Raw genomic sequence first — 21,831 nt, 5'->3', positions numbered from 1 at the left:
GCATGCTACACCGCTACAACAAAGATGACGGGGAGAAGACGCTGTCGAAGATAAGCCACGTAAATAAGATCGCCCACAAAACGGCGCATCCTGAAGCGACTGTCAGAAAGCGGTTTGAAGATTATCTGTAAAACATCATCTATGCAACATTCTGATCAAATAAACACCATTACATGTTATGTCGACCACAAGGAAGTGTTTTACATTTAGAAAATTATAATATGACCCCTTTAATGCGCCCTATAATCCGGTGCGCCTTATATATGAAAAAAGATCAAAGATAGACCATTCATCGTGATGTGCCCTATGGTCTGGAAAATATGGTAGTTGGCATATCTGTGGGTCTATTTATTTTACTTATTTAAAAAAATCCAAAGATTTCAGTGTGTGTTTGAGTGCATTCAACAATATTGAGACTAGAGGTCACGGATAATGGCTTTTTTGCTGATATCCGATATTGTCAAACTCTTAATTACCCATTTCGATATCAACCGATACCGATATCTACAGTCGTGGAATTAATACATTATTATGCCTATTGCACTACCATGAGCTAATGCAACAAAATGTTGTTCTTATTTGTACTGTAAAGTTCAAATTTGAATGACAATAAAAAGGAAGACTAAGTCTAATTTTGTCGCGATTCCCCGCTGGATGCATTAAACAATGTAACATGGTTTTCCAAAATAAATCAACTCAAGTTATGGAAAAAAATGTGAAGTCCTAAAGTACATTCTTTTTTCTAACAAGCCTCAAAACAGCAGTTTGGAATTTGCGACATGCTCTCCCTCAGAGAGCATGAGGAGGTTGAGGTGGGGGATGGGTTGTGTAAATTGCAACGTCCTGGAAGAGTTACTGCTGCAAGGAGATCTGGGTATTTGTTCTGTTGTGTTTATGTTGTGTTACGGTGCGGATGTTCTCCGGATATGTGTTTGTCATTCTTGTTTGGTGTGGGTTCACAGTGTGGCGCATATTTGTAAGAGTGTTGAAGTTGTTTATACGGCCACCCTCAGTGTGACCTGTATGGCTGTTGACCAAGTATGCCTTGCATTGACTTGTGTGTGTGAAAAGCCGTAGATATTATGTGACTGGGTCAGCACGCAAAGGCAGTGCCTTTAGGGTTTATTGGTGTTCTGTACTTCTCCCTACGTCCGTGTACACAGCGGAGTTTTAAAAAGTCATGTATTTTACTTTTTGAAACTGATTACAATAAATTCCGATATTACATTTCAAAGCATTCATCAGCCGATAATATCGGCAGTCCGATATTATCGGACTTCTCTAATTATGACTGACCATTTTGGTCACATTACATTGATATGAAATGTTCATATGGTTACATCCCTAGCTCCAATATTACTTCCACACCAGGTGCCTACGAACTGTGTTAAGTAGCAGAGATACGATGCATACCGCTTTCTAACATATGTTTATTTGTGGTAGTCGAAATATATTCGCAGCCGGCCACCACAAATAAATTCATGTATGGGAAACACTTGTTTAGTGTCATCGATGCCTTATATCCAACACAACAATAGTAGGGAAGACACAACCCTTAACAACACAATTGAGAGACTTTGTTGACTCATAAAATAAGTGCTGTTTAGAATTAATCATCGGTTGCTGCCACCACACAGCAATGTAGTTACCAGCTGAAGAAAGGCGCCACCACATCACGGGGAGATTGGAGGCGGTTTGATTTGTAGTGTGTAAACAAAAAGCAAAGGGAAAAATGAGCTCATGCAGCTGTGCTGATGTACCGTGAGGTGTGGAGAAGAGGCTGAGGAGGATAATATGTCTGGGCTGGACTCCATGCTCAATCAGCACCTTCACTGCTTCAATCACAGTGTTCCCTGTACCTGCAGAAGGCATGAATGGGCTCAATAAATCATGCAAAACATTCCAAAATCATTTGTTTACCGGAGCATAACTGATAGCGTTTCAAAAAGGTCTTCACGTGTGATCTGTACACTTAACCGGCTGTAACATTAAAATGAACCTCCAACCTGACTTGGTCACCAGCATATATTATCTGCCTTCACTGAGAGTGGAGAAATGCAAAGATACTATTTTTCTGTCCCTCATTATGCTGTTCTGCAGCTTGGTGGCCATCTCCGAGGCAGGATGTAATTTCCGACGCGAGAACTATAATTATCACAACAGTGAGTGTGACTGAATGATGTGGCGATGTACACTCGGTGCTGAAGGTCAATCGCACGGACAATGAATATATGCATGGAAATGTTTGTGCATATGCACTAAATTGCATCTTGCCTAATGTGTATACGCCGCTGATGGAAGATTGAAGTGCTGCCAGACTCACTGAGGATGGGGTACATAAGCAGCACTTTTCTCCTGTAAATATCCGGGGGGAACTTGGCGTAGTAGACTTTGGCTTTCTGGGTCTCCTCGTCGCTTTGGATGAGGATCTTGCCGATGCGAATGGAGCGGCAGCAATCCCGCAGACCTTGCTCCATGGCCTCACCTGTGGCGAAGACACATTGATGGAAATGCTGTCCTCAACACCTAGCGTGCTTACATGCTGTACGGAAGCCTGGTGCTTTGATAGGACTACTGTAATGTGTCGGGATGTGACTACACACAGTTCAGGCCAAACATTTGGACACACCTTCTCATTCAATGCATTCTCTTTCATTTCATGACTACTGTATTTTTCGGACTATAAGTCGCAGTTTTTTTTCATAGTTGGGCCGGGGGTGCAACTTATACTCAGGAGCGACTTATGTGTGAAATTATGAACACATTACCGTAAAATATCAAATAATATTAAACTCATTCACGCAAGAGACTAGAGGTATAAGATTTCATGGGATTTATGGATTAGGAGTGACAGATAGTTTGGTAAAGGTATAGCATGTTCTATATGTTATAGTTATTTGAATGACTCTTACCATAATATGTTAGGTTAACATAACAGTTGCTTATTTATGCCTCATATAACCTACACTTATTCAGCCTGTTGTTCACTATTCTTTATTTATTTTAAATTGCCTTTCAAATGTCTATTCTTGCTGTTGGGTTTTATTCAATAAATTTCCCCCAAAAATGCGACTTATACTCCAGTGCGACTTATATGTTTTTTTCCTTCTTTATGATACATTTTCAGCAGGTGCGACTTATACTCGGGAGCGACTTATACTCCGAAGAATACGGTATTTGCTTTGTAGATAGACCCTGAACGCATCAAAACTATAAATGAACAAATGTTAACAAAAAAAGGTGAAATACTGAAAAAATGTTTTATATTGTAGTTTCTTCAAAATAGCCACCTCTTGCTTCCACACAGGTGTTACTGAAACATCCTCTGGCTCGTGGAGGTGCCCTGCATATCTGGAAAATACTTTGGCTTTCCTGGCCGCTTGTATTTGATCAAGTAAATGCATAAAACACTTTCGCTCTTTCACATTTCACTCGAATCAAGATTTTGGTGTATCGAAATTTTTTTTTATATTTTTTTAGTTTAGTTTATTAAGGATCCCCATTAGTCTACACTGCAGTGGAGACTATTCTTCCTGGGGTCCAGGCAAAAAACATCACACAACCACAAAACAAAAGATTAAAATGAAGTACAACATGATCCAATAATAAATTGTCATAATACAAAAATAGCAGCAACAAAGAACCAAAAAATACTAATAACTTTTGTTACATAATAATTTTCATACCAAAGATAAAAATAGCAATATAAAAATGGATATACTGTATACATTTTTGCAAAAATAAAACAAAGAACCGTACAGTAAAGGCCAAAAGTTTGGACACACCTTCTCATTTATTGTGTTTTCTTTATTTTTATGACTATTTGCATTGTAGATTGTCACTGAAGGCATCAAAACTATGAATGAACACTTGGAGTTATGGACTTCACAAAAATAGGTGAAACAACTTAAAACATGTTTTATATACTATCCATCCATCCATTTTCTACCGCTTATTCCCTTTCGGGGTCGCTGGCGCCTATCTCAGCTACAATCGGGCAGAAGGCGGTGTACACCCTGGACAAGTTGCCACCTCATCGCAGGGCCAACACAAAGAGACAGACAACATTCACACTCACATTCACACACTAGGGCCAATTTACTAGCTTCTTCAAAATAGCCACCATTTGCTCTGATTACTGCTTTGCACACTCTTGGCATTCTCTCGATGAGCTACAAGTGGTAGTTACCTTAAATGGTTTCCACTTCACAGGTGGGCTTGAAGCTCATCGAGAGAATGCAAAGCAGTACGCTAATCACAGCATCTAAATCTAGTGACCAACCTTTTACACACACAGTACAGGCCAAGGGTTTGGACACACCTTCTTATTCAATGCGTTTTCTTTATTTTCATGACTATTTACATGGTAGATTGTCACTGAAGGCATCAAAACTATGAATGAACACATGTGACGTTATGTACTTCACAAAAAAAGGTGATATAACTGAAACAAAAGTTTTATATTCTAATTTCTTCAAAGTAGCCGCCCTTTGCTCTGATTACTGCTTTGCACACTCTTGGCATTCTCTCTGTGAGCTTCAAGCACACCTGTGAAGTGAAAACCATTTCAGGTGACTACCTCTTGAAGCTCATTCAGAGAATGCCAAGAGTGACAAAACTAATTAGAGCAAAGGGTGGCTATTTTGAAGAAACTAGAATTCAAGTCCTGTGGGGAGTGCTCAGAGAGTATGGGGTATCGGACTGTCTTATTGTGGCGGTCCACTCCCTGTATGATCAGTGTCAGAGCTTGGTTCGCATTGCCGGCAGTAAGTCGAACACATTTCCAGTGAGGGTTGGACTCCGCCAAGGCTGTCCTTTGTCACCCATTCTGTTCATAACTTTTATGGACAAAATTTCTAGGCGCAGTCAAGGCGTTGAGGGGTTCCGGTTTGGTAACCGCAAGATTAGGTCTCTGCTTTTTGCAGATGATGTGGTCCTGATGGCTTCATCTGACCGGGATCTTCAGCTCTCACTGGATCGGTTTGCAGCCGAGTGTGAAGCGACCGGAATGAGAATCAGCACCTCCAAGTCCGAGTCCATGGTTCTCGCCCGGAAAAGGGTGGAGTGCCATCTCCGGGTTGGGGAGGAGACCCTGCCCCAAGTGGAGGAGTTCAAGTACCTAGGAGTCTTGTTCACGAGTGAGGGAAGAGTGGATCGTGAGATCGACAGGCGGATCGGTGCGGCGTCTTCAGTAATGCGGACGTTGTACCGATCCGTTGTGGTGAAGAAGGAGCTGAGCCGGAAGGCAAAGCTCTCAATTTACCGGTCGATCTACGTTCCCATCCTCACCTATGGTCATGAGCTTTGGGTCATGACCGAAAAGATAAGATCACGGGTACAAGCGGCCGAAATGAGTTTCCTCCGCCGTGTGGCGGGTCTCTCCCTTAGAGATAGGGTGAGAAGCTCTGCCATCCGGGAGGAACTCAAAGTAAAGCCGCTGCTCCTCCACATCGAGAGGAGCCAGATGAGGTGGTTCGGGCATCTGGTCAGGATGCCACCCGAACGCCTCCCTAGGGAGGTGTTTAGGGCACGTCCAACTGGTAGGAGGCCACGGGGAAGACCCAGGACACGTTGGGAAGACTATGTCTCCCGGCTGGCCCGGGAACGCCTCGGGATCCCCCGGGAAGAGCTAGACGAAGTGGCTGGGGAGAGGGAAGTCTGGGTTTCCCTGCTTAGGCTGTTGCCCCCGCGACCCGACCTCGGATAAGCGGAAGATGATGGATGGATGGATGGATGGATAGAATTCAAAACATGTTTTCAGCTATTTCAACTTTTTTGTTAAGTCCATAACTCCACATGTGTTCATTCATAGTTTTCATGCCTTCAGTGACAATCTACAATGTAAATAGTCATGAAAATAAAGAAAAGGCATTGAAATGAGGAGGTGTGTCCAAACGTTTGGCTTGTACTGTATGGTCCAATCCAATTTTAACGGTTCATTTTAAAGCTGGGGTGTCCACATTTTTTCCAACCAAAGGCAGCTTACAAAACATTTCGGGTTACGAACACCATATTCTTTATGTATTAAGTAAAACATGCCAAAGATGTATAAAAAGTAAACAATAGTTCAACATGATAAATCTCCATTTAGAACCATGTGTGAAATCCAGTTCTCTCAATAATGCTGTTAATTGGTTCCAGATATGACTGCGATAAATGCATTTCTGTGAAGTCGGAATCATTCGTTATAAATCTGATATTTTCATAGCCAGAGCCAAAAAAACGTGTTTACAACCTTCCAAAAATGTTTCTTTAACATTATGAGAGCCCTCTGAACATGAAATAACACACTTTAGTCACCTCTATGCTCTTTTAATCAAGAATAGAGGACAATGCGATTGTAGTATTGATCTTTTCAGTGTATTAAACCATTTTTTGTTTGGAGATGATTAATTTAGGACTATTAAATTGTAGAATATTTTTTATCATTATTTTTTCAATATGGTAAAACCACAATATTTGAAGCATGATGTGGTGAGGACGACTGCGCGCCTATTTCCACTGTATTGTATTAACTACAATTACAGGACATAATTCTTTATACCAGAGCTGTCTAACTTCATTGAGGGCCACATCACAATTAAGTCAGAAATGGGATAAGGAACAAGTGTTTACATTTTGGGGGTGATCTGGGTCAGTGTCTAGATTCAGGACTTTACAATTGGAATGTATGGCCTGACGTAGTCTTGCACTCTGTTGCTACCGCTGCTTGTCTTCGCTTACTCTCTAAGTCGCATGCAAAGTGTCACAGAATTAACACGTTATTTTTTTTTCAGTTCAATTTGAATGTATTTTATGTGCTGATTAGACGTGCTGTGCGCAAACGGATGAGGAATTATTGTGGACACATGCAGATGACAGAAAACAGTGGACAGAGTTAAAGGTATTCCAAACAGTATTTTAATTTTCTTACCTATTACCGTCCTTTCCAAAGTTTGTTTATTCGGTTTTTGCTGTATTTCCTGGTTTGAGTTTTATTCAGGCATGTGATTTTCCCATCAAAGTCGGAATTCCGTCTTTTTTAATCTCAGGGGGGAAAAAAATTATCTTCCCTTTTTTTTCCCGACCCAAAGTCAAGATTTGTTTACTTGCCGATTCGTCTATTGTAATTGAGACGTAGCTTATATTACGCCATAGTGGATTGGTCGATATGTTCCTTGCGACCAATCAGGACATCTGTTATGAATGATGACGTTATTACCGGCATTTTCCAAATGTAAACGATGTCGGTTGTCGAGAGAAAGGACGCTTCACGAGTATAAGAAATTGATAAACATGTCAAAAATAAGTTTCGATGGGACTGGATGGAAAGGGAAATCACTGATACTGTTGGGAAGAAGGAAGTTACGACTTTGTTCTGCAATTTTATTCAGAAAATCGATCGTCCCGGAAGTTTTGTGCACGTGGTGTCATGACCATATTGACTATGGATCACGAGGTTTCAAGGCTTTGGAAGTACATGCGAAACGGCAAAAACATATGAAACAACTTGAAGCCAGGAAAACGAACTTTTCACTAGCTGGTACTTTTGGATGTCAACCGAAAGTGAGCAAACCTTACGGACTTCATCCTTTGTTTACATCGACAACTGCCGTAGACATCGAGAGGAAAGATCCACCCAAACAACCCACTTCAGTTGCAGACAGGGTAGTTAATAATGAGGTAAGCTAAAAAATATTTGCTTGCGAAATAAGCATGTTTGTTTTAAATATCAACCAATTATTGCTTTGCGAAATATAAATGGGTTTTTCTAAAAATAAAAAGCCACGTGAAAATGTATTATAAAATTACAGAAATTCAAAGAGTCGCATTATTGATTCCAGTTAACAATTTATTTGAAATAAATTTGGAAATAATACTATTTTGTAGTATTAAGTTCTTATGTAGTCTCTTGAAACAATATTGTCAGTGGTGTAAAAATCTTGAAGGTAAATATTTTCACACTTGTTTCATGCAATATGTCAGTGTCCTCAGATTATTATTACATCCTATTTTCAAATATGAATAAACAATACTAAACATGTTTAATTATTTTCATAAATTTATATCCTATTTTGGCAAAAAGAATGAAATGTTTACATTTGGTATTTTGTTAAATTTATAACTAAACTTGTAGGCAATTAGGCATATACATTAAAACTGTGAATTGTTATTAGTGGTTATGTATCTTACAATTAATGCTACTTTCTTAAAGCATATATAAGGTAATAGTCTTAACTTTAAAATATATTTTGTAAAATAATAAATCTTGGCAAACCTGTTACACCACTGAAGTAATGTGGTAATACTCTAAATAAACTGTAGATAATAACACTGATCAATGTGACACCTGTGGATGTGAAATGAACACAAGATGTAAATATTAGTGACTAAATACTGTTGGGACTGAACCATATACAGTGATTCATTAGGATAATTGGGGTATGTATGTTCTATTAATGATGTTTTCATGTCTTTAAACACTAAAATATTTTCTTCAAATGGTGCTGTCTTTGTTATTTTTAGCATGTTAAATTGGTGAAAAACCAGGAGCTTGGCCTTCGTCCCCCAGACCCCTGGAAATGTTTTCAGTCTTTTTCATTGTGGTCAAATCACATGCCTGTTTATTCTGTTACATCACATTACACTTTACTGTTCTGGTTGTTGGCTGGATAATAAGGATGTACTGCTTAATGTCACGAAACTCCAGATTGCTTATTCCTTTCTGTTTCCCGATACGACCTGGTGCTCATCCCATGTATTTCTAAGCACAGGGGTGTCATCAGTGTTTGCTACTCTGTTCAATTTGCACTTCATTTAGCTCCCTATTTGCCGTCACCCCCTCGCCGCAACAGCTTGTTGTTAGCTTCTCCCTTATCTCTGCATCCTGCTATTTCTACTCAGTGCCTTACAGGTATTTAGTTAGCCCTTTGCGCCATAGACATCTTCTAAGAGTACGCAGCATCGAGCGCTACTGCCTACTGGCGCTGATGAGACGCGGGGCCGCCATCTTGGAGTGGTGATCCGCTCCACTCAGGGCAATTCATTTGGCAGCAGCAATGAACTGTCAGCACATTTAATTCATTTTACCTCACTAAATGCCACTCATTTTCATGCGTTTTTTTTTTGTCATACGTGTAGCTGTGATAAAGGACACATGTTTTGGCGTATTTTATAATTCATAGTTTGCTTAACAGTAATAGAATATTCTTATATGCTATAAGTGACCAGACGTCCGAGATCAAAACTGGGAATATAATCCCAGAGAAAGGGGAAAAAAACGGTCAGCTATTTTTAAATTGAAGAAACAATATGATTAGGCTATACATACAGATGCGTATACAATTTGTTTGGAAAGCTAAACTAAATTTAGACTTCTATAATACTGTATAGCCACTGTCTATCTGATTGTCTAGTGAGCTAACATATAATCACACCCCCACACTTCCTACACAATCTGGACTGTGGTTCTAACTTTTACCCCTGTTGGCTTTTCCAATTTTTATCTTCATCATTTATTTCAACTTCATGTTCTTCAAGTATGACATGTTTTTATTTAATTCATTTCATTGACAAGCAATTATCTTATGGTCATACTCTTGTTTGCTAGCAGCTACGATTTCAGTACTATTGAAGATCTTTGCTCCTTCTCAACTACAGTTGTGATCAACATTATTCAACCCCCACTCAATTTTTGTGTTTTAGCAAGTTGAACATTTATTCCGTATTTTGTTTATAGTCATATCAAATAAAGATGCATTAAATAGACAAATGCAACATTATATTTTGTAACATACCAAACAGTGTAATTTATTTTAATATCTCATTGACAAAATTATTCAACCCCTTGAAGATCATAACTCTTAAGAACAGATTTTGAATAAGGTCTTTTCAATCAGGTGTTGAAAACACCTGTAGATGTGATTAGAACCATAACGAGCAACAATTAAACTGATTGAAAAAGACTGTGACGCTCAGCTTCTTGTAGATGGTCAATGGTGTATTTGCAACATGGTGAAGTCCAGGGAGTGGTCAAAGAAGTCAAGAGAGGAGGTAATTTCTCTTCATAAGAAAGGATATGGATATAAGAAAATAGCAAAGACATTACACATTCCAAGAGACACAGTTGGGAGCATAATTCGCAAGTTTAAAGCTAAAGGCACAGTGTAAACACTACCTGGGCGTGGTAGAAAGAGGATGCTGTGTGCAACTGCTGTCCGGTATTTGAAGCGTACAGTGGTGAAAAACCCCGGGTAAAAACTGAGGAACTACAACAGGACATTGCAGAGGGGGGAACGCAGGCTTCATCCCAGACAATAAGGCACGCACTACGAGATCAATCAATCAATCAATGTTTACTTATATAGCCCTAAATCACTAGTGTCTCAAAGGGCTGCACAAACCACTACGACATCCTCGGAAATCACTGGTGTCTCAAAGGGCTGAACAAACCACTACGACATCCTCGGTAGGCCCACATAAGGGCAAGGAAAACTCACACCCAGTGGGACATCGGTGACAATAATGACCCAGTGGGACGTCGGTGACAATGATGACTATGAGAACATGATACTGTGAAAGATCAAGATGAAGGCCTCCATGCCAGAACTCCCAGGCACTACCAGGCACAACAAAAATAGACTCCAGTATGCCAAAAATCATCTGGACAAACCCCAAAAGTTTTGGGACACTGTTCTATGGAGTGATGACACAAAACTGGAACTATTTGGGCCTATGAATCAACGTTATGTCTGGAGGAGAAAAAATGAAGCTTACAAAGAGAAGAACACCTGGCCTACTGTTAAGCATGGTGGGGGGTCAATCATGCTCTGAGGCTGTTTCTCTGCCTCAGGTACCGGGAATCTCCAGCGCGTTCAAGGCAATATGAATTCTATTTCCTAGCAGGATATATTAGCTGCAAATGTCATGAAGTCAGTGACGAAGCTGAGGCTTGGGAGACGTTGGACCTTCCAACAGGACAACGATCCCAAGCATACCTCCAAATCAACATCAGAGTGGTTGCAGAAGAAGGGCTGGAAGACTCTGGAGTGGCCAGACCTAAATCCTCTAGAAAAGCTGTGGTGGGACTTGAAGAAGGCAGTTGCAGCACGCAAGCCCAAGAATATGAATGAACTGGAGGCCTTTGCCCAAGAAGAATGGTCTAAAATATCTGTAGATGCTTGCAAGAAGCTTATGTATCACCTTTGAAGGATGTCATTACTGCCAAAGGCTGTTCTACCAAGTACTAAAGATGCATGGAACTTGGGGGTTGAATCATTTTGTCAATGAGATATTAAGAAAAATGTCCTTTTTTGGTATTTTGTAAAATACAATGTTACAATTTAAGTTGCATTTGTTTATTTGACACATCTTTATTTGATATGACTATAAACAAAATACGGAACAAATGTCCAACTTGCGAAAACACCAAAATTGTGTGGGGGTTGAATAATTTTGATCACAACTGAAGGTGGTTATATTCTTTTCACAAAAGACAGGAATGGGAATGAAGATTTACAAAATCAGCTGAAAATGTTTTAATCCTAAAACACTGCTTTGTGGAAGGCCGCACCCGAGTAGGGGGGTCTGGGGGCATGCCCCCCCAGAAAAATTTTGAAATCCATGTTAGCTTAGGATGCATTTCCTGCTATTTTGAGTCAAAATCTAACAATATTATCCTGACCAAAATTTCACATTTATTAGCAAATATTTTCATAAAAATGTATCATGTGATAAAATTGATGTATACAAGTTTACACATATAACAAATTCTTGCACACTTTTGGATTATAGACAAAAATAGGCCTACAAATGGATTAACCATAATTATTCTCCGTAAACTCACTTTACTTAGATGCCTTGCCGATTTCGCGTGGTCATAGAGTGCCACCTTTCCCCGAGATCCAAGGTTCACAATGTCCTTGCAATATAAGCACTGAGCACGTCCCGGTTCATCGGACTTTGCAATGAAATCGCTGATCAGTTCATCTACTTCTACCATATTGTTGTTAATCTTCACCTTCAGTTTGATAGAAATATCGAGCCATGCCCAGTTCCACTTGTTTCTCACGCCCTTATCGATATCTTTCGCTAATGAAACATTCTTATCTTGAATAAGCTTTACCATGTCTGAAACTGTTTTGTCAATAAAGAAACATGTTAATTGAGAGCTACTGTGTTTTATTTCCAGATTAGTCATCGATAAACACAACCAATATAAACAGAATACGAGTTCAAAAACACTCACAATAATTCAGGATCAGGGACTAGATATTGTCGGCAACAAAGCGTGCAGACGCATATAACGGGCAATGTCATTGGTGCAGACGCCTATAACGGGCAATGTCATTGGTTGATGTTGTCAGCTGATAGTAGAGCTAGCCAATCTGATGCCTTCACACATTGGCATTATATTTTTCGCTGGAATTCTCTGCCTTGTACTGATAACTAGGTCAACGCAGAGACAAAAACCACGAGTACCTAACCCCCCCTATAACTTTCTCCCCAGATTTAAACGATTCACAGAAATAACCCTGCCGGCGCCAAAATCGGCGGAATTCCGCGGATCTGCGGAAAATTCCCATCCCTGAAAATACAACCAATAGTACATTAATGTTAAATCTTACTTGTGAAAAGTAATCCCCTGATTCCTATTTTCGACAGTCCTCTCATTTGAGCAGGAAAACGCTGACACCAGCCCGGCATTTTTATTTTCTACCTGTCAACTGTCAGTTTAGGCTGCTCGCCGGCTCCTCATCACCACTTAAGACGGCGGCCCAATTCCTAGTGTCACATCAGCCAATGCTGTGTTTACTTATAAGATGTCTATGCTTTGCACCATACCGTTGCTCCTCAGGTGAGCTTTATTTATTATGAATACGTCATTGATCCAATGCGCAGCCATGTCCTAGCATCCTGGGTGAAGCTAAACCAAATCATAGCAGAATGTGACAGTTCTGCCGTCATAACAAAAGTTTGGCTTTCAATGATAAGCGTCTATTAATTACGTCAAACAAACAATGAAATGTAATTAATTAGTTACCGCACTACTGTTGACAGTACTCCCGTCCAAAGGCAAAACCTAGTAACTCACGTCTAGCTGATTTTGAGAAAATAAAGGAAAACCAATCTATCTTGATGCTGTCTTACAGATATCTACAAAGTCATCAAACATATAGATGTTTTCTTGAGCTTTCATTTTCTTGCCGATTGAGCCATGGATTGAATCTGCTCTCATGTACGTGTGCCCTTTCTCCAGATATTTTATCACAATCTCAGGGGGGGCCCATTCTGCGTTTGCACATTGGGCAAGAGCCGTGTACAGCGTCCAGTTTTTATTTTGACCTCCACAGTTATCTGCCCAAAAGAGTATGCAAGGGGAAGAATCACGAACAATACATTTAATGAAGGTGCTTGCAACGTCCTGGGCCAATCTTCCAAATATCCCCTCGTGCCATAATATCACTTAATCAGGTTGACCATCGGCCCCCAATCCTGCAAATGTCTCCTGACATAGAAGCTTCGATTGGTCCCTTGACATACTAGGTTTTTCTGTTGTACCTACGCAGTTATGTGGTAGTTGCTAGGTCCAGCCATGCGCGTAACAGCTTACTTACGGAACAAATTACAATATCGCATACACTAATGTAAAGCATTTCACCTAGGAACTCCAAAATTATTATCAGCTCAGTTTTGACCAAAATCGAGTTACTGGGTTTTGCCTTTGGACGGGAGAGTACTAGGGATAAGCGGTAAAAAATGGACGGATAGATAGTTAAATTTCTAACTAAAGATGTACTAAAGATTTTCTTTCCGATTCAATCCTGAGTAATATTCAGGCTGGTATTTACAACACCGATCCGATACTAATACTTTGTGCAAATATACTTACATTTTAAAAGTTGTGTATTTCAAGTGTTGTTCCTCTTGGGGAATCATCTTCAAATGATATTAAATCACGGGACAAATCAAATGATGTTATTTTGCACTGGATGTGTTCTCATTTAGATTCAACTCTGTATGTATAGTGTCTCCAAACAGCCTACGATAAAAGAATACATACACTTTTATGATACGGAGTGACTCATTAATTGTGAGCAAGAGACAAATAACAGACTAAATGGGTGCCGCTGCACTTGCACATTATGTATTTCCCTAGGTGGAAGAAAATGTAGTTGCTACCATTTCATTTAGACAAGATTGCAAGGATTCAGTTCATTTACACTGTGTTCCTGTTCATGAAATACATTATCTAAAAATCTAAAGTATTAAACTTATCTGTATTTTGATTTGAGAATGGATATTGGAGCATACAGATCTGAAATCGGCAGTATCGATATTTCAGTATCAATCCGCACATCACTACTTAAAACTAGGGTTTTAAAGTGATTAATTTTTTTGAATTAGATTTATCACACTCTAGTTATTATTTGCTTGCATAAATAAAATTTGCTGAAGAAAATACCCCAATATTTGGGTACAAATGCAATTTGGTAGTCAGAATGTCACAAAGAAACCTTTTTTAAATGTTTTACTGAACTGCAAGTCATTGATTTGCTCAAAACTTGATGACATTGTGCACATTCTGAAAGTCTTTGCAATTTGCAATAATCTTGCAAACAAGGTAGTTACTAATCGATAATTTAGTAAACACAAACAACTTAAGATACTGTATCATTTACTCTTTAGTTGTTAAAAAAAACACGCTTGTTTACCTTTTTCAGACGGCAATGCTGATCTCTTTTTTTGGTACAATGTGACCCCAGCTCCTTGTGATCATTTACATATGTCCTGCGTTCTCCAGGAAGGAAAATAAATTCACATTCAATCTGTATTTGTGAATTGATGCTTTTGTTTGTGTAGTACATTTGCTTCATCTTTGCTGTAATTGCGCCTCTTTAAGGTATTGCACCACAGATCAGCTGCAGTGATATGAATGACATCATCTTGAAGGTTTTGGTCCCCACGGATGTTTTTGATGTCCTGCATGCGGTGGATGCCCGTTTAGCAATATAAAAAGTCATTTGATTTGTCGCTAGTAGCTGTTTACAATAAAAGTCGCCAAGAGGATTGGCAATACTGTCGGTTCCATCTTGAAGAGTATGTGTTTCACTTTAAGGTAGTATTTTCAACTTGATGTGCGTCGTTGATAAAAATGTTTGTTGCTGCGATATCCTCAAGCAGCCTTAATTCAATGTTATTTCTTAAATATATGTCTGACACATATTTTCACCTAACAAATTAGTTTATTTTCTTATTTAAATAGTTCACATGATTAGAAAAAACACACAAAACCTACTATTTATACGGTGGAGGTGTGTCATGCTGTTTAACTTACCACTCCTCATTATGCTGACGCCGCAGTTGCCTCTCTCAAACTTAACTCCTTCGTACTTGTACCCTTAAGACAAAATATGGAACAAGAGCAGTCATAAATGAATATTGGCCGCTTTACAGGAGCATATATTCCCTGTTTTCAAGTGATTCTGACCTGTTGGTGTGGTCACAGTGCACTCTGAGTAGGGCAGTTGATTCAAGCCTTCTTCCACGACCAGTCTGATCTGTGGGGACGGCAACGTTTATTAGCATCTAAGAACATAGCATGTGTTTGATGTGGTAAAAACCTACCAGTCGGTCAGCACAGAACACAAAATCTCCTCTGCTGGTAGTCCTGTGAACACACAAACATCCAACAGGTTACCAATTTAAGAATACATGATTCTCTAATAATATAAAACATGCAAGAATTTAACTGCTTTAGTATTATTTTGGAGGTTACAATATATACGTATCAGAGAAATTATGTGCACACACTTTCCAAGTGACAGATTTGATGATTTATAAAAAACACATATGTCGACATTGTCAATCAATAAAACACTGGTTTGAAGCTGGCATCAAATGTGGGCGGTATGGCTCGGTTGGTAGCAACTTAAGGGTTCCAAGTTCGGCGCCCGCTTACACCATTCTAGTCACTGCCGTTGTGTCCTTGAGCAAGACACTTTACCCACCTGCTCCCAGTGCCACCCACACTGCTTTGAATGTAACTTAGATATTGGGTTTCACGATGTGAAGCGCTTTGTAAATGTAAATGGGATGTACTTGTAAAGCGCTTTTCTACCCCTTTTTAAAGGAGCCCAAAGCGCTTTGACAGTATTTCTATATTCACCCATTCACACACACATTCACACACTGACGGCGGGAGCTGCCATGCAAGGCGCTGACCAGGACCCATCAGGAGCAAGGGTGAAGTGTCTTGCCCAAGGACACAACGGACGTGACTAGGATGGTAGAAGGTGGGGATTGAACCAGTAACCCTCAGATTGCTGGCACAGCCACTCTACCAACTTTGCCACACCGTCCGCTTGAGCTTTGAGTCCAGAGAGGAAAAAGCGCTACATAAATATAATTGACTTCACATATGAAATATAATTGACTCTTATATTAGAACACATTCAAGTTGACAACAAAAATGCATGAGGTTTCTATCTTGATCTTGAAGATAAAGGGGAGGGATGAGATACACCAGTGGTTCTCAAACTTTTTTCAGTGATGTACCCCATGTGAACTTTTTTTTAATTCAAGTACCTCCTAATCAGAGAAAAGCATTTTTGGTTGAAAAAAAGAGATAAAGAAGTAAAATACAGCACTATGTCATCAGTTTCTGATTTATTAAATTGTATAACAGTGTAAAATATTGCTCATTTGTAGTAGTCTTTACTGAACTATTTAAAAAAAAAATAAAGATATAAAAATAATTAAAAAGTTGTTGAAAAATAAACAAGTGATTCAATTATAAATAAAGATTTCTCCACATAGAAGTAATCATCAACTTAAAGTGCCCTCTTTGGAGATTGTAATAGAGATCCATCTGGATTTATGAACTTCATTCTAAACATTTCTTCACAAAAAATAAATATTTAACATCAATATTTATGGAACATGACCACAAAAAATCTAGCTGTCAACACTGAATATTGCATTGTTGCATTTCTTTTCACAGTTTATGAACTTACATTTATATTTTGTTTAAGTATTATTCAAAAAATAGCATTTATAAAGGATTTTTGAACTGTTGCTATTTTTTGAATATTTAAAAAAAAATATCACTTACCCCTTGGCATACCTTCAAGTACCCCCAGGGGTACGCGTACCCCCATTTGAGAACCACTGAGATACACTATACTGCCAAAAGTATATGGCCACCCATTCAAATGATGAGAATCAGGTATCCTAATCACTTGGTCCGGTGTATAAAATCAAGCACTTAGGCATGGAGATTGTTTCTACAAACACTTGTGAAAGAATGGTCCGCTTTCAGTGATTTCCAGCGTGGAACTGTCATTGGATGCCACCTGTGCAACAAATCCAGTCGTGAAATTTCCTCGCTCCTAAATATTCCAAAGTCAACTTTATTAAAAGAAAAGTGAAGAGTTTGGGAACAACAGCAACTCAGCCATCAAGTGGTAGGCCACGTAAACTGACAGCGAGGGGTCAGTGGATGCTGAAGCGCATAGTGCAAAGACTTTCTGCACAGTCAGTTGCTACAGAGCTCCAAACTTCATCTGACCTTACAATTAGCCCACGTACAGTACGCAGAGAGCTTCATGGAATGGGTTTCCATGGCCGGACAGCTGCATCTAAGCCATACATCACCAAGTCCAATGCAAAATGTGGGTTTCAGTGGTGTAAAGCATGTCGCCACTGGACTCTCGAGCAGCAGAGATGCCTTCTCTGGAGTGATGAGTCACACTTTTCCATCTGCTTACACTGTAGCTTCAATGGGAAGGTGTGCTAGTTTAAAGGCCTACTGAAAGCCACTATTACCCACCACGCAGTCTGATAGTTTATATATCAATGATGAAATATTAACATTGCAACACATGCCAACACGGCCGGTTTAGTTTACTAAATTACAATTTTAAATTTCCCGCGGTGTTTCTTGTTGAAAACGTCGCAGAATGAATACGTGTCTTTGTGACGTCTCGGGTTGTAGCGGACATATTAGCCCAGCACCACACACGGCTATAAGTCGTCTCTTTTCATCGCATAATTACACAGTAGTTTGGACATCTGTGTTGCTGAATCTTTCGCAATTTGTTCAAATAATAATGGAGACGATAAAGAATAATGCTGTTGGTGGAATATATCGCCCAGCCCTACTGGTTTGCAAAAAAATATTTTTAACCCAATTAGGTGAAATTTTAGCTAATTGGCACACCAAACAATATCTCACGATACACCACCGTATTTTTCGGAGTATAAGTCGCTCCTGCCAAAAATGCATAATAAAGAAGAAAAAAACATATATACGTCGCACTGGAGTATAAGTCGCATTTTTGGGGGAAATTTATTTGATAAAACCCAACACCAAGAATAGACATTTGAAAGGCAATTTAAAATAAATAAAGAATAATGAACAACAGGCTGAATAAGTGTAGGTTATATGAGGCATAAATAACCAACTGAGAACGTGCCTGGTATGTTAATGTAACATATTATGGTAAGAGTCATTCAAATAACTATAACATATAGAACATGCGGGCAGCACGGTGAAAGAGGGGTTAGTGCGTCTGCCTCACAATACAAAGGTCGCGAGTAGTCCTGGGTTCAATCCCGGGCTCGGGATCTTTCTGTGTGGAGTTTGCATGTTCTCCCCGTGACTGCGTGGGTTCCCTCCGGGTACTCCGGCTTCCTCCCACCTCCAAAGACATGCACCTGGGGATAGGTTGATTGGCAACACTAAATTGGCCCTAGTGTGAGAATATGAGTGTTGTCTGTCTATCTGTGTTGGCCCTGCGATGAGGTGGTGACTTGTCCAGGGTGTACAACGCCTTCCGCCTGATTGTAGCTAAGATAGGCACCAGCGCCCCCTGCGAACCCAAAGGGAATAAGCGATAGAAAATGGATGGATGGATATAGAACATGCTATACGTTTACCAAACAATCTGTCACCCCTAATCCCTAAATCTGATGAAGTCTTATATGTCTAGTCTCTCACATGAATTAACTAAATAATATTATTTTATATTTTACTGTAATGTGTTAATAATTTCACACATAAGTTGCTCCTGGGTATAAGTCGCACCCCCGGCCAAACTATGAAAAAACTGCAACTTATAGTCTGAAAAATACGGTAGATATTGCAGGAGTAGAGAACCTATGGGTCTAGAACCAGATGTGGCTCTTTTGATGACTGCACCTGCCTCTCAGATAAATCTGAGCTGACATTGCTTAACACGATAAGTAATGAATAATTCCGCTGGTGACCACAGTGTCAAAAATAACATTCAAAATATAAAACATTCTCATGCATTTTAATCCATCCATCCGGTTTCTACAGCACCTGTTCAAGAAGTTGCATTAATGGTAAGAAGTATTGTATTTTTTGTTGGCTAGCTTCAGAATAACAATGTTATTAAAAAGAATAAGAGACTTATTATACTCTAAAAATGTTGGTCTAACTTAAAGGCCTACTGAAATGAGATTTACTTATTCAAACGGGGTTATCAGGTACATTCTATGTGTCATACTTGATCATTTTGCGATATTGCCATATTTTTGCTGAAAGGATTTAGTAGAGAAGATCGACGAGAAACTTTGCAACTTTTGGTCGCTAATAAAAAAGCCTTGCCTGTACCGGAAGTAGCAGACAATGCGCGTGTGACATCACGGGTTGTAGAACTCCTCAAATCCTCACATTGTTTACAATCATGGCCACCAGCAGCGAGAGCGATTTGGACCGAGAAAGCGACAATTTCCCCATTAATTTGAGCGAGGATGAAAGATTTGTGGATGAGGATAGTGAGAGTGAAGGACTAGTAAAAAAAAAAAAAAAGACAGGTCAGTGGGAGCGATTCAGTTGTTATTAGACACATTTACTAGGATAATTCTGGGAAATCCCTTATCTGCTTATTGTGTTACTAGTGTTTTAGTGAGATTATATAGTCGTACCTGAAAGTCGGAGGGGTGTGGCCACGGGTGTGCTGACCGCCAGTGTCTCTGAGGGAAGCCACGTTTCTCGACGAGGCGAAGCGAAGGCAGGCGGTCGGGCCGGGCTGAGCTTTTTTCCCCCCTCCTCCACGGTAGAAGCATCCCACGTTCGGGGGCAGCCGGTCGGAGGAGGCAAGAGAGTCCGCAGCTGCTTTTTTGACAGGTGCACGAAGAAGGACGCAAGCTCCGCTCATGTCTACGGTAAGAGCCGACATATTACCACCATTTTCTCACCGAAACCTGCCGGTTGACATGTGGTAGAGAACCACGTTCGCTTGACCGCTCTGTTCCATAGTAAAGCTTCACCTTCGTGAATGTAAACAAGGAAACACCGGCTGTGTTTGTGGTGCTAAAGGCAGCCGCAATACACCGCTTCCCACCTACATCTTTCTTCTTTGACAACTCCATTATTAAGTGAAAAAATTGCAAAATATTCAGCAACACAGATGTCCAGAATATTGTGGAATAATGAGATTAAAGCAGACGACTTATATCGGGCTGGAACAAAATGTCCTCTGCAATTCGTGACGTAACACGCACGCGTCATCATACCGCGACGTTTTGCGCGAAATTTAAAATTGCAATTTAGTAAACTAAACCGGCCGTACTGGCATGTGTTGCAATGTTAATATTTCATCATTGATATATAAACTATCAGACTGTGTGGTCGGTAGTAGTGGCTTTCAGTAGGCCTTTAAAAAGGCACGCATTTAGTTGTATTCAGTCTTAAAAAAAATATTATACGGCTCTCACGGAAATATTTTTTAAAATATTTGGCTTGTATGGCACTCTCAACCAAATAGGTTCCCAACCCCTGAGTTATTGAATACACAGTATTCAACCATTAGGGACCGAATTTCCTGATGGCAGGAAGCTACAGCATATATGGGTGAAAGAAAGAAGCACCAGTGTGACCCCAGGATGCAAGGAAGGTAGGTAATGTGCAGGTAAAGATATGTTGAATGGGTAAAGGCAGGAAACACCAGCTAAAGTCAGCCCCGTCCATCGCTGCTTGCAGCTTTAAAGGCCTACTGAAATGAGATATTCTTATTTAAACGGGGATAGCAGGTCCATTCTATGGGTCATAGTTGATCATTTCGCGATATTGCCATATTTTTGCTGAAAGGATTTAGTAGAGAACATCCACGATAAAGTTCGCAACTTTCGGTGTAAAGTTAAAGCCCTGCCTCTACCGGAAGTCGCAGACGATGACGTCACAAGTATGGGGGCTCCTCACATCACATTGTTTTTAATGGGAGCCTCCAACTAAAAAGTGCTAATTGGACTTAGGAAACAACAATTTCCTCCATTAATTTGAGCGAGGATGAAAGATTTGTGTTTGAGGATATTGATAGCGACGGACTAGGAAAAAAAAAAAAGATAAAAAAAAAAAAAACGCGATTGCATTGGGACGGATTCCGATGTTTTTAGAGACATTTACTAGGATAATTCTGGGAAATCCCTTATCTTTCTATTGTGTTGCTAGTGTTTTAGTGAGTTAAATAGTACCTGATAGTCGGAGGTGTACGTCCACGGTTGTGTTGACGCGCAGTGTCTCAGGGGAGTCGACGGCAGCTGTACGGACGGCACAAGCTCAGCTGATATCCGGTAAGTGGCGACTTTTTAACCACAATTTTCTCACCGAAACCTGCTGGTGGACATTCGGGATCCGTTGCCGCTTGACCGTGCTCTGATCCATAGCAAATTTTCACCTCCAGGAATTTTAAACAAGGAATCACCGTGTGTTTGTGTGGCTAAAGGCTAAAGCTTCCCAACTCCATATTTCTACTGTGACTTCTCCAATATTAATTGAACAAATTGCAAAAGATTCAGCAACACAGATCTCCTAAATACTGTGTA

The 21,831-nt window shown here is 39.9% G+C and overlaps 1 protein-coding gene across 1 annotated transcript in view; it reads right to left on the bottom strand.

The window, feature by feature from the left end:
• Nucleotides 1-21,831, bottom strand: part of uprt (uracil phosphoribosyltransferase (FUR1) homolog (S. cerevisiae)) — a 33,089-nt gene that overhangs the window by 8,504 nt on the left and 2,754 nt on the right. The window contains exons 2-6 of the mRNA XM_061899682.1: nt 15,607-15,649; nt 15,470-15,539; nt 15,317-15,379; nt 2,324-2,485; nt 1,761-1,859 (exon numbers count right to left, since the gene is read on the bottom strand). Of these exons, the coding sequence (XP_061755666.1) occupies nt 1,761-1,859; nt 2,324-2,485; nt 15,317-15,379; nt 15,470-15,539; nt 15,607-15,649 (437 nt within the window). The remainder of the gene's footprint in view (nt 1-1,760; nt 1,860-2,323; nt 2,486-15,316; nt 15,380-15,469; nt 15,540-15,606; nt 15,650-21,831) is intronic.

Source organism: Nerophis ophidion, linkage group LG05 (genome assembly GCF_033978795.1).
Source record: "Nerophis ophidion isolate RoL-2023_Sa linkage group LG05, RoL_Noph_v1.0, whole genome shotgun sequence".
Taxonomy (NCBI): Eukaryota; Metazoa; Chordata; class Actinopteri; order Syngnathiformes; family Syngnathidae; genus Nerophis; species Nerophis ophidion.
The sequence above is the reverse complement of the archived record's forward strand: the minus strand, read 5'-3'. Positions and strand labels throughout refer to the sequence as shown.